We start from the raw sequence: 13,801 nt of genomic DNA, 5'->3' as shown, positions 1-13,801 counted from the left end.
GGGACTATACGGTGTTTAAAAATGTTAAAAGTATGTCTTTTCCTCCCCCTACATGTTCCCATGTCCTAAGGTGTAGAATGAGCCCAGACCTGTTCACCACAACTGCTTCTAAAATCCTGCACTGTCACTCAAAGGGTTGTTGATTCGGGTCTGAAGTGCCGTCATGCATGAGCTTAAAGGGACTATACAGAGTAAAAAAATGTAAAAAAGTAAGTATTTTAACCACAACTGCCTCTAAAATCCTCCACTGTGTTAATTCGGGTTCGGAGTGCCGTCATGCAAGAGCTTAATATAGAAGCTGCAGTTACACATATGACCTGAGGTGGCAGTAGTGAGTATAAAATGACCAACTTTCTTCTAGCCCCTGCATTGTCTCAAAAAGGTGTTAGTTCGGGTCCGATGTGCCGTCATGCACGAGCTCAATACAGAAGGTGCAGTTACATGTGTGACCTGAGGTGGCAGTAGTGAGTATAAAAAGGCCAACTTAATCTAGTCTCTTTAATATAGAAGGTGCAGTTACATGTATGACCTGAGGTGGCAGTAGTGAGTATAAAAAGGCCAGCTTACATCTAGTCTCTTTAATATAGAAGGTGCAGTTACATGTATGACCTGAGGTGGCAGTAGTGAGTATAAAAAGGCCAACTTAATCTAGTCTCTTTAATATAGAAGGTGCAGTTACATGTATGACCTGAGGTGGCAGTAGTGAGTATAAAAAGGCCAGCTTACATCTAGTCTCTTTAATATAGAAGGTGCAGTTACATGTATGACCTGAGGTGGCAGTAGTGAGTATAGAAAGGCCAACTTGCATCTAGTCTCTTTAATGGTTAGTTTTGTAGTGTAAAAAAAAAAGAAAGTATTTTAAAGATCTTTAACAGCAATGTGTTATAATAAAGTTAGACAAAAACAGTTGTATTTGTGCTGCATTATCAGCTGGACAAATCTTTTTTCTTTCTGCAAGTTGTAACATCAATCAGCATCTACTAATCAGATGATGCTGCTTCTAAAGTCCAGCCAGCGTTAAAAACATATTAATTAAATCAAAATATCAATGTCGAGAACCCTATAGCGGCACAAAAATTAAGTAAATGCACACGATCATTATCCGCAACATTCTCCGCAGAGCAGTAAAAATAGACGGAGCGCTCAAAGCCACACGCCCACAGGCCGCCGCGCTCGTCTCCTCGGCCCACACCGGAGCGCCGGGTGTCACTGCGCACGGTCTGGAGACTCGCTTTCAATTAAAACTTCTGCATTCGTGCTGCACTTTACGCCAGGCCGTGAAAATGTTGACGGTTATTTTGACAGATGTGAATGAGGCGGGAAGAGATTTTCAAAAAAAAAAAGATCAAAACATTTATTACACGAAGTCAAACAGAGCCAGTGTAAATAAAGTGAGTGTAAGGTTGACTTAATAAGAAGGGATTTATGCAGTAGAACTACTAAGACTACAACAAGTGCTTGTCCTGAAACTATTCATTTTTCCTGTTATGGATGGGTTTATTATTATGTATTATTTTTAGGGCTGGAACCTTTTTCGATTAATTCCGATTAATTAATTACATAAGGTTTAATGCGATTAAAAATATAATCAAAATTAATCATCACACTTCCCTTTAGCACTTTTTCAGCTTCCTTTTTCCTGCAGACGTTGCTCCGGGACGAACACGGCGTAAAGCCAACAACAATGTTACTGTCAAACTTGTTTATTCCCACAGTTAAGCCGACATGAACCTATTTAAAATATCAGTCTCCAAAATAAATCACACTGCGATTGTGTTTGGAGTGTTTGAAATGATCACACAGGCCTCACATCGCCACGGAAATAAGCTAAAACTGTAGGAAAATACAAACACAACTCTAAAAAGAAACACAACCCCTAGATAAATGATGCTTGATTGTGATTAATTAACTGCAATGGCCAAAATCAACCTCTTAACCCCCGCCTGAACCGAGCACATGTTCTCCAGTTTGGCATTACCCAAATCTAAAAGCTTCTTGAAAAAAAAGGGTCAAAATAACAAGGATGAAAATGCAACAAAAAAGTGATGAAAACGTGTTAGAAAAGCAACAATAGCAAAATAAAAAAAGGAAAAAAATACACACAAAAAAAATGCTTCAAATGTGTCACAGAAATCCAGCAACATTGCAACATAAAACTTACGATCAGTTTTTTTAGGGCTTAGCTTTCAAATAAAGCGTTACACGGTTGCTCTCCAGTCCAGGAGCTTTTAGATTTGGGTAATGTCGAAATGGAGAAAATGCACTCGATTAAGGCGGGGGTTAGGAGGCTAAAGGAACAGGCCACCATTTTTACATACTGAGATATGTTCATACCTGAGCTTAGACGAGTCGATGTGTACCTGTCTGGTCTTTGTGCGTGCCCTCAGTCACGCAAAGCGACCAAAGCTGTTGTTAGCATTTGGCCTCTCCCAGCATATTCCTATAGCTCCAAACAGGGGTGAAGTTGGAAGCTACCACGCTCTTCCACGGGCACGAACAAAGACCAGACAGGTACGTATTAACTCGTCTAAGCTTGAATAAGAACATATCTCAGTGTGGAAAAGCGGTGGCCTGTTCCTTTAACTCGATATAACTTTATTACTGGTATTGAATAGTTATTTGGTATCGCAACCATTCTGCTTTTGTATTTGAATACAGTCTTATATGTGAAGTGTGGGGAAATGCTAAAACCTACGTTTATCCTTAAAGGGATATTTCAGGATTTTTGACATATGGCCTCAGTTATCCAGAGGATATCTTTTTTTGTAATTCAAGCAGTTCTTATATTTGAAGAGTTTCGGATATTTTCTAATAATTTTAACAATTTTGCATTTAAAATAACTTATATTTGAGCAGCATCAGCTTCGTGGTTGTTTAGGGCCACGCAGCGGCGGAGTGATCTGCTAGAAAATAGTCCCTCAAAATGCGATTATTCATGTGATGCAAGGTCAGTTATATTCCAAAAATTATTCTATGTGGACACAGACATTTATATCATTAGTCTGGCGTTAAAATTGATTTTCCTCAGGTGCACTGTGGAGCGGGTCAGACTGCTTTTAATGCAGGGTAGCTGATACCATAGAAATGTGCTAGCCTAGAACAAGCCTAGCGCCACGTAACTCTTCAAATATAAGAAAATCTCCAGAAATCAGCAACACTCTGGATAACTAGGAAATGAGGCCCTATGTCAAAATCCTGAAATATCCCTTTAATTTAATTTCCGTTAATTCCTTTTACAGAAAAGAACCATCAGAGTCGTCAAAGGAAGTGGACACAGACGCCCAACGAATCTGATATTCATACAAATATAAACCGCTAAAATTCAATGAGGTGGTCGCTTCTAAAGACGCTGTGTAAAGCTCACCAGAAATATGTGCCAGACAACTTGGAAAACAGATTCACCAACAGAGAGGAAGTAGGTTTAAAACAACGAAAGCAAATATGTACTTCAATCCAAGTTTACGTCTTGATTGTAAGAATGTAAAAATGTTACAAAAATATCACACGGCAGACGAGCAGATCGACTTTTGTTCACGTATAAGACGGCTGTTTTGGACAGATTAAATGAACTGGAACTGAGGCAGATATCGAAGGTTATTACATCTTCCTTCTCCTTTTCCTTCCTGTTATATGTTAAACATTGCATTTGCCTTTTCTGAATGCATGAATAATGACTACCACTTCTACTTCACACTCCTGATGTTACTTTAGCAACAACAATAAACCAAGGTAAAGTCGCATCATGGGCGAGGCGACGCAGAAGGAATCAAAGTTTTATGGCTCTTTGATAAAACCTCCAAATACGAGGTCAAGCAAAAAAAAAGGATGGAGCGGGATGAAAGACTTTCAGAAGCAAATGACTTTCCCACAACTGCAGGCAATCTCGATCTCTGTTTATGTCCGCGATGCGCAGATAAAGTTTTTAATTAAACCTCGGCGATAGCATCAGTCCTTACGTTGTAGTGAGCCAGAGTGTTGATGCGTCTCCACCTGCCCTCCTTCTGAGACGTCAAGTCAAGGTCCGACAAGATCTGGCCCGTGGAGCCTGGGCGCCATTCTGATCAGGAGAAGAAGAACAAAGACATTTAAAATTAACAATGCAAAAAAAATAAAGAAGAAATGTGACACAGTGTTCAATAAACTCTCCTTTACATTATGCTGAAGGAAAAAACAAAGCTAGTGTTATTTCTATTAGTATCAGGTATAAATGATTACTAAAGAAAAATAACTCAATTCAATTTGGATACAGCCTCTTCGAATCTTAAAGGGACTCTTAAAGGGAGTTTAAAAATGATACAATTAAGTTTTTTCCTCCCCCTAAATGTTCCAACAATGTCCTAATGTGTAGAATGAGCCGAGACCTGTTCACCACAACTGCCTCTAAAATCCTGCACTGTCACTCAAAAAGGTGTTAATTCGGGACCAAAGTGCCGTCATGCACGAGCTTAATATAGAAGGTGCAGTTCCATGTATGACCTGAGGTGGCAGTAGTGAGTATAAAATGGCTAACTTGCATCTAGCCTCTTTTATATAGACTGCAGTTACACAAAAGACCTGGGGTGGCAGTAGTGAGCATAAAATGGCTAACTTGCATCTAGCCACTTCAAAATGCAAGAGATCCAAACATTTTTGCGCATGTTTCTGTCAAATTGAAAGCCTTTATTGCATTAATATTCACGTTTATGGCCAATAGTGACTCCGAGTATTTGTTCAAAGATCCAAAGGGGATGTGATGTACTTGGTTAATAATGTGTGCTTGTTTATGGCCAAGCTCCAAATGCAATGGTTGAAAAAAAAAAAAAAATCCCTGACACAAAGAAAGGTACTAGACCTGAACAAAAGTGTTAGCACTGAACTGTATGGATGAACTTGGGATGTGAAGTGGCCAGATAAGTCTTCGCCTCTGTCTTTTTATTGTTGTATGATGCTTTTCTAATGATTTTCTGCCCAACAATCCTTTTTATATAACTATAAAAAATACATTATTTTGTATTTGAACCCTTCATTAAAATCACAAGAATGAGTAAACCGTGTCTGCTTGAACTAATACCACCGAAACAATGACATGTTTTCTATTGGACATAACAGGTAAACATTCACAGGACGGGGAGGAAAAAGTAAGTGAACCTCCTGACTCAGGATATTCCAAGAGGTAATTAGACAAATTCATGCAGACATTTAGAGTCCGTTGTGAGCCAACCTGAAGTCCAATTACTGATCTGTGGCTTCAAGTGGAATAAAATAAGTGTTCTGGAACAGCCCAGTCAAAGTCCTGACCTAAACCCGATTTAGATGCTGCGGTATGACCTAAAGAAAACCATTCACACCAGACAGCCCAGGAATCTCTCACTGAAATACACCTGTTTGGTAAAAAGGAATGGTCTAATCTGCAACTACAGGAAACATCTGGTTGAAGTTATTGCTGCCAAAGGACGGTGAACCAGCACTGAATTCAAGGGTGTAAGATAAGATAAGATAAGATAAGATAAGATAAGATAAGATAAGCCTTTATTGATCTCACAATGGAGAAATTTACACTTAAAAACACTCAGGGTGTGCAAATAGGCAGAAAATGTGGGAAAATAAACACACAAAAAAACGATTAAATAGTAAAATAGTGGTAACTTATGTACAATGACGACCAAGGACTTTGTGGGGACAAAAGTATGAACAGTAAATAATTAAATAAACAGAACAAGAATGTTATAGCAGTGCAGGTTTACATCATAGTGGTGAGTGATTTAAATACAGGGGTTATTGTACATGTTTCTTCACAGTCTCGTTATACAGCCTGACAGCAGTGGGGATGAAGGAACTGCTCCTTCTTGCACTGGGGGTGTCTCAGTCCTCCACTGAAAGAGCTGCTCAGCTCCTCTACAGTCCCGTGCAGTGGGTGGGAGGTGTTGTCCGTGATGGAGGTGATCTTGGCTAACACCCTCCTGTCCCCAGTGTTAATTTTGACAACATATTTTAATTTAGTTTTAGTCTTAGTCTTTTGACTAAAATGTAATTTAATTTTAGTCAAAAAAAAGATGTCTTCAATTTTAGTCTAGGTTTAGTCGACTAAAATTAAGACTAATTTAGTCGACTTTGCATTTATAATATTCATTATAATCATATTTAATCCAGGTCCTCTGCTTCATGGATCTGCTCCCACATGAACAAAGCTCAGAGCTGATCCTTTAGCAGAGAAATTACATGATCTGAGGCTCTTTCAGACTGTCAATAGAAGTTTGGATGATTTAATCTCTGCTTTTCATTTTTATTTAGTCTTATTTAAGTCGACTGAAATATCTGGACATTTTAGTCCTAGTTTTAGTCTCATGAACAACTTTTATTTAGTTTTAGTCCAATTTTAGTCGTCAAAAATAACACTTTGACTAAAATTAAGACTAAATATTTGAGGTGACGAAATTAACGCTGCCTGTCCCTCACCTCCTCCACAGAGTCCAGGGGGCAACCCAGGACGGAGCTGGCCCTCCTGACCAGCTTTGTTCAGCCTTTTCTTGTCCCGCTCTGTGCTGCCCGGGGCCCAGCACACGGCAGCGTAGTGGAGAACAGAGGCCACCACAGAGCCATAAAATCTTATTCACTTATTCCTCCCTGTCCTGTGAATGTTTACATGACACAGACGACTGAGTGTGGAGTGAAAATACAATTGTCCATGTAAAGCGCTTTGTGACTATGTCTGTGAAAGGCGCTATATAAATAAAGTTGTTGTTCTTTGCTATTACATTGAAATTTCCCCATACACTAATTTTGTAATATCACCAAACGTCCACCGCACCGAGGTGACACACTTTGTTCCGGTCTGACTTTGTAACGCGCCTTATTAATTCAAAGTTGCGTCACTTTTACTCATTTTGGAAGCGCGATGTGATGACGAAACGCGGGATTCAAAGTAAACTACTCAGCTACTGTACCAAGCGAATCCTCCCGGGAATCGCCGACGCAAACGGACTGAGCTCCGGGGGCCAGGCGCGGAACAAGAGCCTAATTTATGAATGACGTAAATCAAATTAGATTCACATCCCGAGATTAAAAATCGCGGTCGCTGCTGCGGACAGCCGGCATCTGTGCAGCATTATTCATTTAAAACCAGCATGCAGAAAAAAACGAGGGGGGCTCTCTTTCTGATTTGGCGTGAAACAAGGCGGCTTATCTAAAATGTATAAAGACCTACAGCGTGCGTGGGAATAGAGAGCAGCTTTGATGTTTTTGAATGCGTCTGTGGTGCCTTTTTAAGTGGGTCCCCGAGGTTTGTGACAAGAGAGAAGGAGCAACTTTGTTTAGGCATCAAGGCGTTTGTGCTATTCAACTACACATCCAGCAAACAGAGGCCGAAAAACAGTAACTCAGAAAGAAGTTGTTGTTCTGGAAAAGTCACATTGAAGTAGTTAATGGATAAAGTTCATTGGTTTTGATGAACGCCGTTGATGACATGAAATATTTATGATGGCGAGCGGCGATGTTGTGAAGCTAATTTGTTGACATCCAAGGTTGTTGCTGTGTGCCGGCGCAAAAAAACGATCAAGTGTTATCTTTACATTCAGGGGGTATTCTTTATCCGAGACATGTTTGCAAATAACATGATTGAAGCTTTTACTTTCATGTGCACGTCTGTCAATCATGGACGAGTTCACAGAAAGACAAATCAAGCGGAGATAATGGCTGGGAACTGTCCATGAACCTTTTTTTCTTTTTTTTTGGTGCTAATTTCTGTCAGGATCAGGGAGTGTATTCCTGGAACTGTGGGCTTTAGGCAGACTACAGACATTCAGTCACAATTTATTTATGTTTAGATGCACCCCTTTATCAAATCCTCACCACTTCAAAGCATTATAAAGATAGATGCATATTGATCAATCTTATTTTTTTCGAAATCAATATTAATACATGCACCTGATTCATGAACTTAGACAGACTTTAATACACACCTCAGCTCAAATTAGTGCTTTCCTCAAGTTTCATGTAACACACAGAAAACTTCCACTGTCTCGTCCGAACTCCAAAACTAGGAGCCGTTTCTCCCATGTCGATTTTTGAGATTTGACCACCAAAGTATTGACCCTTCTTCATTCTCAATCAACACTACAATCACATGACACATGCAGAACAAAAAACAAACTGAACAAGGTGGTGTCAATGGGCTCTAAAACCCACGAGACCTTTGAGCGAGCTGTACAAGGAGAGGACACTAACTAAAGCCCGAGCTGTAGCCTTAGGCCTTTTCCGAAACAAGCAGATTGGTAAAAGGTCTAACGCCAAACTGGATGTGTGTCAGCGTCCGCCATTATAAGAAGCCTCCGAATTGGGCTGTCAGTTAGGAAGGAGTTAGGGAAAGGAGCCTCAATGCTAACTATCATAGCCACTTTAGCATAGTGACCTCTGGTGCTAACTAACCGGTGATTAGGAGATATGTGCCATCCCATAAGCCCCACCCTCGAGTGACTCATGTCATCACAGCACAGTCACTGTTTTAAAGAGCCGCCTCAGTAAATGGCTTAAATGAAGGCAGATTGTGCTTTTGCTTTCATTTAGTATAAACTTAAGCCGCATGGCTAATTTGTTACTGTAGCTTTATGAAAGAGCTGTTGAGATAAAATAAGGCTAAAGGGAAATGTGAAGGCTCATCTGGATTTTTCTTTTTTTTTCTCATTAAATGTCTTTATTTGGACACTATGTTGTTGCATATGCAATACAGTAGGCGGCGGCATGCACTTTTGTTTGCCTGCAGTCTGCCAATAACCTTAAAGAAGAAAGAACAGCAGCTGTTGGTGATGTCACTTCCCCTTCCCCTGGGTAAGGATGGTCGAATTGGGCAAATGCTGCAAATGCTGCTGAAAGGTTAAGGATCAGGAGCCAGGGTTAGGACACAGAGGCTATGATTTGATGGTTTTGGACGCAGCCTTAGACTCCGCTCACCTGCTGAACTCTTTAAGATTCTAAACTCTAGGAGGCGATACAGAGTTCCATTGGCTATAACGGCTCCCGTTATAGCCCTAGGAATTCTGAATGAAGCAGCGAACCCAACACAATTGCCACAGAAAGGGACTGAACTTGCTCTGTAATCTTTGTATTTTATATGCGATGGTGGCGCAGTTGGTAGAGTGGGTCGTCTTGTGATCAGAAGGTCTGGGGTTAGAATCCCAGCTCCCGTAAATGCACACTGTTGTTGTGTCTTTGGGCAAGACACTTCACCCTACTTGCCTCCAGTATCTGCGTACATTAGTGTATGAATGAGAGTGTGAATCGGTTCCTTTCCTGTAAAGCGCTTTGGGCCTGACGAAGGTAGAAAAGTGCTATAAGTTGAGTCTATTTACCTTTTCTATTTCTACTTTTTACTATGTATTTTTCTACTAGGCCTGTTTGTATTGGCACTGGCAGAACCGGCCCAGAACCAGCTCGGTGAAAAGAGGTTCAAGAGGCAAGCTTTGCCCAAGATGAAGAAACCAATTTTCATATCTGGTCAGTGATAAAACATCAAAAATATCCAACCGAGTTTCTAAATAAATAGATAAGACGATGATGCCCCCCATTGTCTAATGTTCCTTAAAACTGGTGCGGCATTATCTTTCAGCGTATCAAATCACACTATCTCACTAAACAAGTAAAAGTGATGAAGTTCAAAAACTAGATAATTTAAGATACTTCAATAAAACTATATGAAATAAGGATTGCCAATAGCACTATTGTCAGAGGGAAACATTGTGAGGTCATCTTTGTATAGACCAGCACTAAACTGTGAACCCAGAAAATCCCAGTTGGCTTATATTGTGTAGACATTTTTAGATTTAGCTCTGCATACTCTTTGCACTGAGAGTTTGAAAGTGACAATGAGCTCACCGAGTGTGACCGAGTCCACCTTGGGCCTCTGGGAGTACGGCAGGTTCCTGTAGACCTGCTCGATGATCTTCTCCTTCACCTGAGACAACACATTATAGAGTTAAATCCCAGTGTCACTCTCGTATAAAGGATGAATGACTGTGTTTCATACCTGGGAGACGGTGTCGCAGCTTAGCACTTTGACTGGAGTGACGTCAGGGCCCTCTCCGTGAACCAACACCTGCAGCGTCTGGAAAACAAACGTCATCGTCAGTGCGGTTCAGAGAGGATCTCCACAATTCACAATGATTCATCCAAGTTTACAATTTTTCTTTGAAATTTAGTGCATTTTTCACTGCTGTCTTATGTTGTACAGCAGGGGTAGGCAACGTCAGGCACGGGGGCCAAAACCGGCCCTCCATCATCAAACTCTGGCCCTCGAGATGATTTTGAGAAACATTATGACCCAAATCAGAGATCAAATGCCTGTTAAAGTACTCTAGAAATGTGAAAAATACTGTCAATTCCTTAAAATGTCTTAGCAGAGCACCCTTATAGGCCATAATCCTAAAAGAATGCTCATCTATAAGTAGAAATGACTTAAATCTATTTGAATTAAGAGATTAAATCTAAAGTTGGAGTAGATTTGGTCTGGCCTTAGAGCAGATAAAAACTATTCTTGCCAATGGAACAAACACAAGTTTTTTCAGATTATTTTGTATAATTTCAAGTGAATAATAAATATTTTTTACAGTAAAAGTGAAATTTCCTGATTTCCAGTGGGATTTCTATTTGTTCTATTGGCATTAGCGTTTTTTATCTGATCTTAGATTAGTTCAAACCGACGTAAATTTAACATAAAAAACCTTTATTCAAGTGATTTTAAGTAATTTATCTAATTCAAATGGACATTTTTACAGTGTACTTGATGTACAACACTGGCATAATAGAAAGTGATGCTTTACTTCAAATCCTTCAATTGGAGGGTCGGCCCTTGGTCTTTTGACAATGAAGAAAACTGGCCCTCCACCGAGCAAACTTGCCTACCCCTGCTGTACACAAAGCCGTTATATTCATTGCTATACCTTTCAAAATCAGACAGTTTTGACAGGAAACGCATCTGGCTTCCTAATCATCAGTCTTTTTCCCAGTATACAAACTGTTCCATAGTATTTTCTGGATATGGGGTTCCCAAACTTTTCAGATCGTGACCCCCAAAGTAAAATCGCAACCAAAGCCATATAAAGGCTACTAAACGTGCTTGTACATGATGATGAAATGGTGATAGTCTCTAAGAAAACTGCAATATGGATGTTTTTTGCCGTATGAAAAATGACATACAAAATAAACATCCTTTTTTTTACGTAGTGACCTAAAAAGAAAAGAAAAATACAATACAGTCTTTGCAAAATCCGGAAAAAAGTGATTGTAGTTAGAGCAGAAGCCCCTGCGCTCTTTAACTTTTCAAATCTTTGCAGACTTCCCAACATGGCCACCGAAAACCCAGGCACAAAACCATTTGTCTCCGCGGGGGAAAGCGGTTGTCTTGGAAACAGTTTGGTGAAGCTCTGGCGTGGTGACACCTGCCAGGACCGGACCATTCACCTGTTGGGCTAATGACCACGACGCGCTTCACCTCCCACATCCAGCCCGAAATAACTAACTGACCGCTGTAAAGGTATAAAGGAAACCACAGCGACGAACAGGAGGGCGACAAGGCGGGCTGCAGCCGGAGCAAAGGGGACAAAGTGATAGAAAAGAAAGTGCAACATTGTTTATGTCAATGGTAACAAGGGTTTCAAACAAGCTTGACCTAAATCACACCATCACAAAACCAATGGAAGGCTTAAACCGATTTATAGATCTAATATAAATTACATTTGATTGAAATCCAGGCTCAAAACTCACCTCTTCAGTATCACTCACTCACCCAGATCTACTTGTATAGCCTTTAACTTATATTGTTCCTCATTTTCACTGTTGAACTACACTTTAAACACAGCACTTTTGTTTTTACAAGGGGGAACAATGTGCAAGAAGGCAGTACAACATGTAACAACGTGTAACTATGTGTCAAGGTATTCATTTTAATTGTTTTATTTATTTCATTCAAAAGTGACATCATACAATCATAACAAAACCGCCAAGCAAATATAGTATGAATGAAACGGAACAATTAGTTGTGGCAAAAGGGAATGTGGTATTGTGCACACATTTTAATGTTGCAGGACAGTGTTACTGTGGTGACAGTGTGTAATTACTTTCAATATAGAAAAAAAATAAAGAACAATCAATAAAAATGCCTGGAGTCATGTCTTCACTTTCACAACAGTAAAAGTGTTGTCCTGCAACATTAAAATTAATGCACAATTTATAATACCACATTCCCTTTTGCCACAACTATGTGTTAGCTCAGCACCATTAATTGCTCTTTGAATATCTTTACTATACCTTGACATGTAGTTACACTTTGTACTGCCTTGTAACACATTGTTCCCCTTGTTACACTTTGTACTGCCTTGTAACACATTGTTCCCCTTGTTACACTTTGCACTGCCTTGTAACACATTGTTCCCCTTGTTACACTTTGTACTGCCTTGTAACACATTGTTCCCCTTGTTACACTTTGTACTGCCTTGTAACACATTGTTCCCCCTTGGTGCACTTTGTACTGCCTTGTAACACATTGTTCCCCTTGTTACACTTTGTACTGCCTTGTTGCATATTGTTCCCCCTTGTTACACTTTGTACTGCCTTGTAACACATTGTTCCCCCTTGTTACACTTTGTACTGCCTTGTAACACATTGTTCCCCCTTATTACACTTTGCACTGCCTTGTAACACATTGTTCCCCTTGTTACACTTTGCACTGCCTTGTAACACATTGTTCCCCTTGTTACACTTTGTACTGCCTTGTAAAACATTGTTCCCCTTGTTACACTTTGTACTGCCTTGTAACACATTGTTCCCCCTTGGTGCACTTTGAACTGCCTTGTAACACATTGTTCCCCTTGTTACACTTTGTACTGCCTTGTTGCATATTGTTCCCCCTTGTTACACTTTGTACTGCCTTGTAACACATTGTTCCCCCTTGTTACACTTTGTACTGCCTTATAACACATTGTTCCCCCTTGTTATACTTTGTACTGCCTTGTAACACATTGTTCCCCCTTGTTACACTTTGTACTGCCTTGTAACACATTGTTCCCCCTTGTTACACTTTGTACTGCCTTGTAACACATTGTTCCCCCTTGATACACTTTGTACTGCCTTGTAACAGATTGTTCCCCCTTGATACACTTTGTACTGCCTTGTAACACATTGTTCCCCCTTGTTACACTTTGTACTGCCTTGTAACACATTGTTCCCCCTTGTTACACTTTGTACTGCCTTGTAACACATTGTTCCCCCTTGTTACACATGTAAGAGTACCTGTACTTACATGTGTAATTACTTTCTTGTTACTCCGTACTTACACCTGGAACGCGGGCCGTATTCTAAAGGGTTACCTATAGACCCATTTCTCCCAAATATTGGCTGCATCTAAAAAGTGGCAAGATAGATCTTTCTCCTTGTCTTTTCCCCTCTTCCTTAACCTTTGAGGTCGACGTCATGAGGTCGACCTTGAGGAACCTTTAGCAGATCAGAACAGAAGTTTCAGCTGCTCCTTCTGCCCATCAGGACAACCTGAACCTTCCAAACTCAGCGGGTGGAACAACCAGGAAGCTACGTCGTACAATACACGCTCCATATCCTCCTGCAGTGCAACTAATTTAACAACAATTACCAACCAGACAAATATCTGAGCAACTGCACAAATATCAGAATGATGTGTTGAATAAACAACTCTTTACAAACATCACTGTTCAATTATCACTGATATTCACCACATCCTGTCCCTTAGTTCACCACAGACAGCTGCATTAGCGTCTGTTCTTTCGCAGCAGATCTTATGCAAATATAACATGTGGCTTAA

The 13,801-nt window shown here is 40.2% G+C and overlaps 1 protein-coding gene across 1 annotated transcript in view; it reads right to left on the bottom strand.

The window, feature by feature from the left end:
- plxnb2b (plexin b2b) overlaps window positions 1-13,801 on the bottom strand; it is a 307,007-nt gene that overhangs the window by 34,067 nt on the left and 259,139 nt on the right. Inside the window, exons 28-30 of the mRNA XM_079567075.1 lie at window positions 9,998-10,075; window positions 9,847-9,925; window positions 3,957-4,057 (exon numbers count right to left, since the gene is read on the bottom strand). Coding sequence (XP_079423201.1) covers window positions 3,957-4,057; window positions 9,847-9,925; window positions 9,998-10,075 — 258 coding nt within the window. The remainder of the gene's footprint in view (window positions 1-3,956; window positions 4,058-9,846; window positions 9,926-9,997; window positions 10,076-13,801) is intronic.

The sequence above is a fragment of the Gobius niger genome (assembly GCF_951799975.1).
Source record: "Gobius niger genome assembly, chromosome: 12".
NCBI classification, from domain to species: domain Eukaryota; kingdom Metazoa; phylum Chordata; class Actinopteri; order Gobiiformes; family Gobiidae; genus Gobius; species Gobius niger.
The sequence above is the reverse complement of the archived record's forward strand: the minus strand, read 5'-3'. Positions and strand labels throughout refer to the sequence as shown.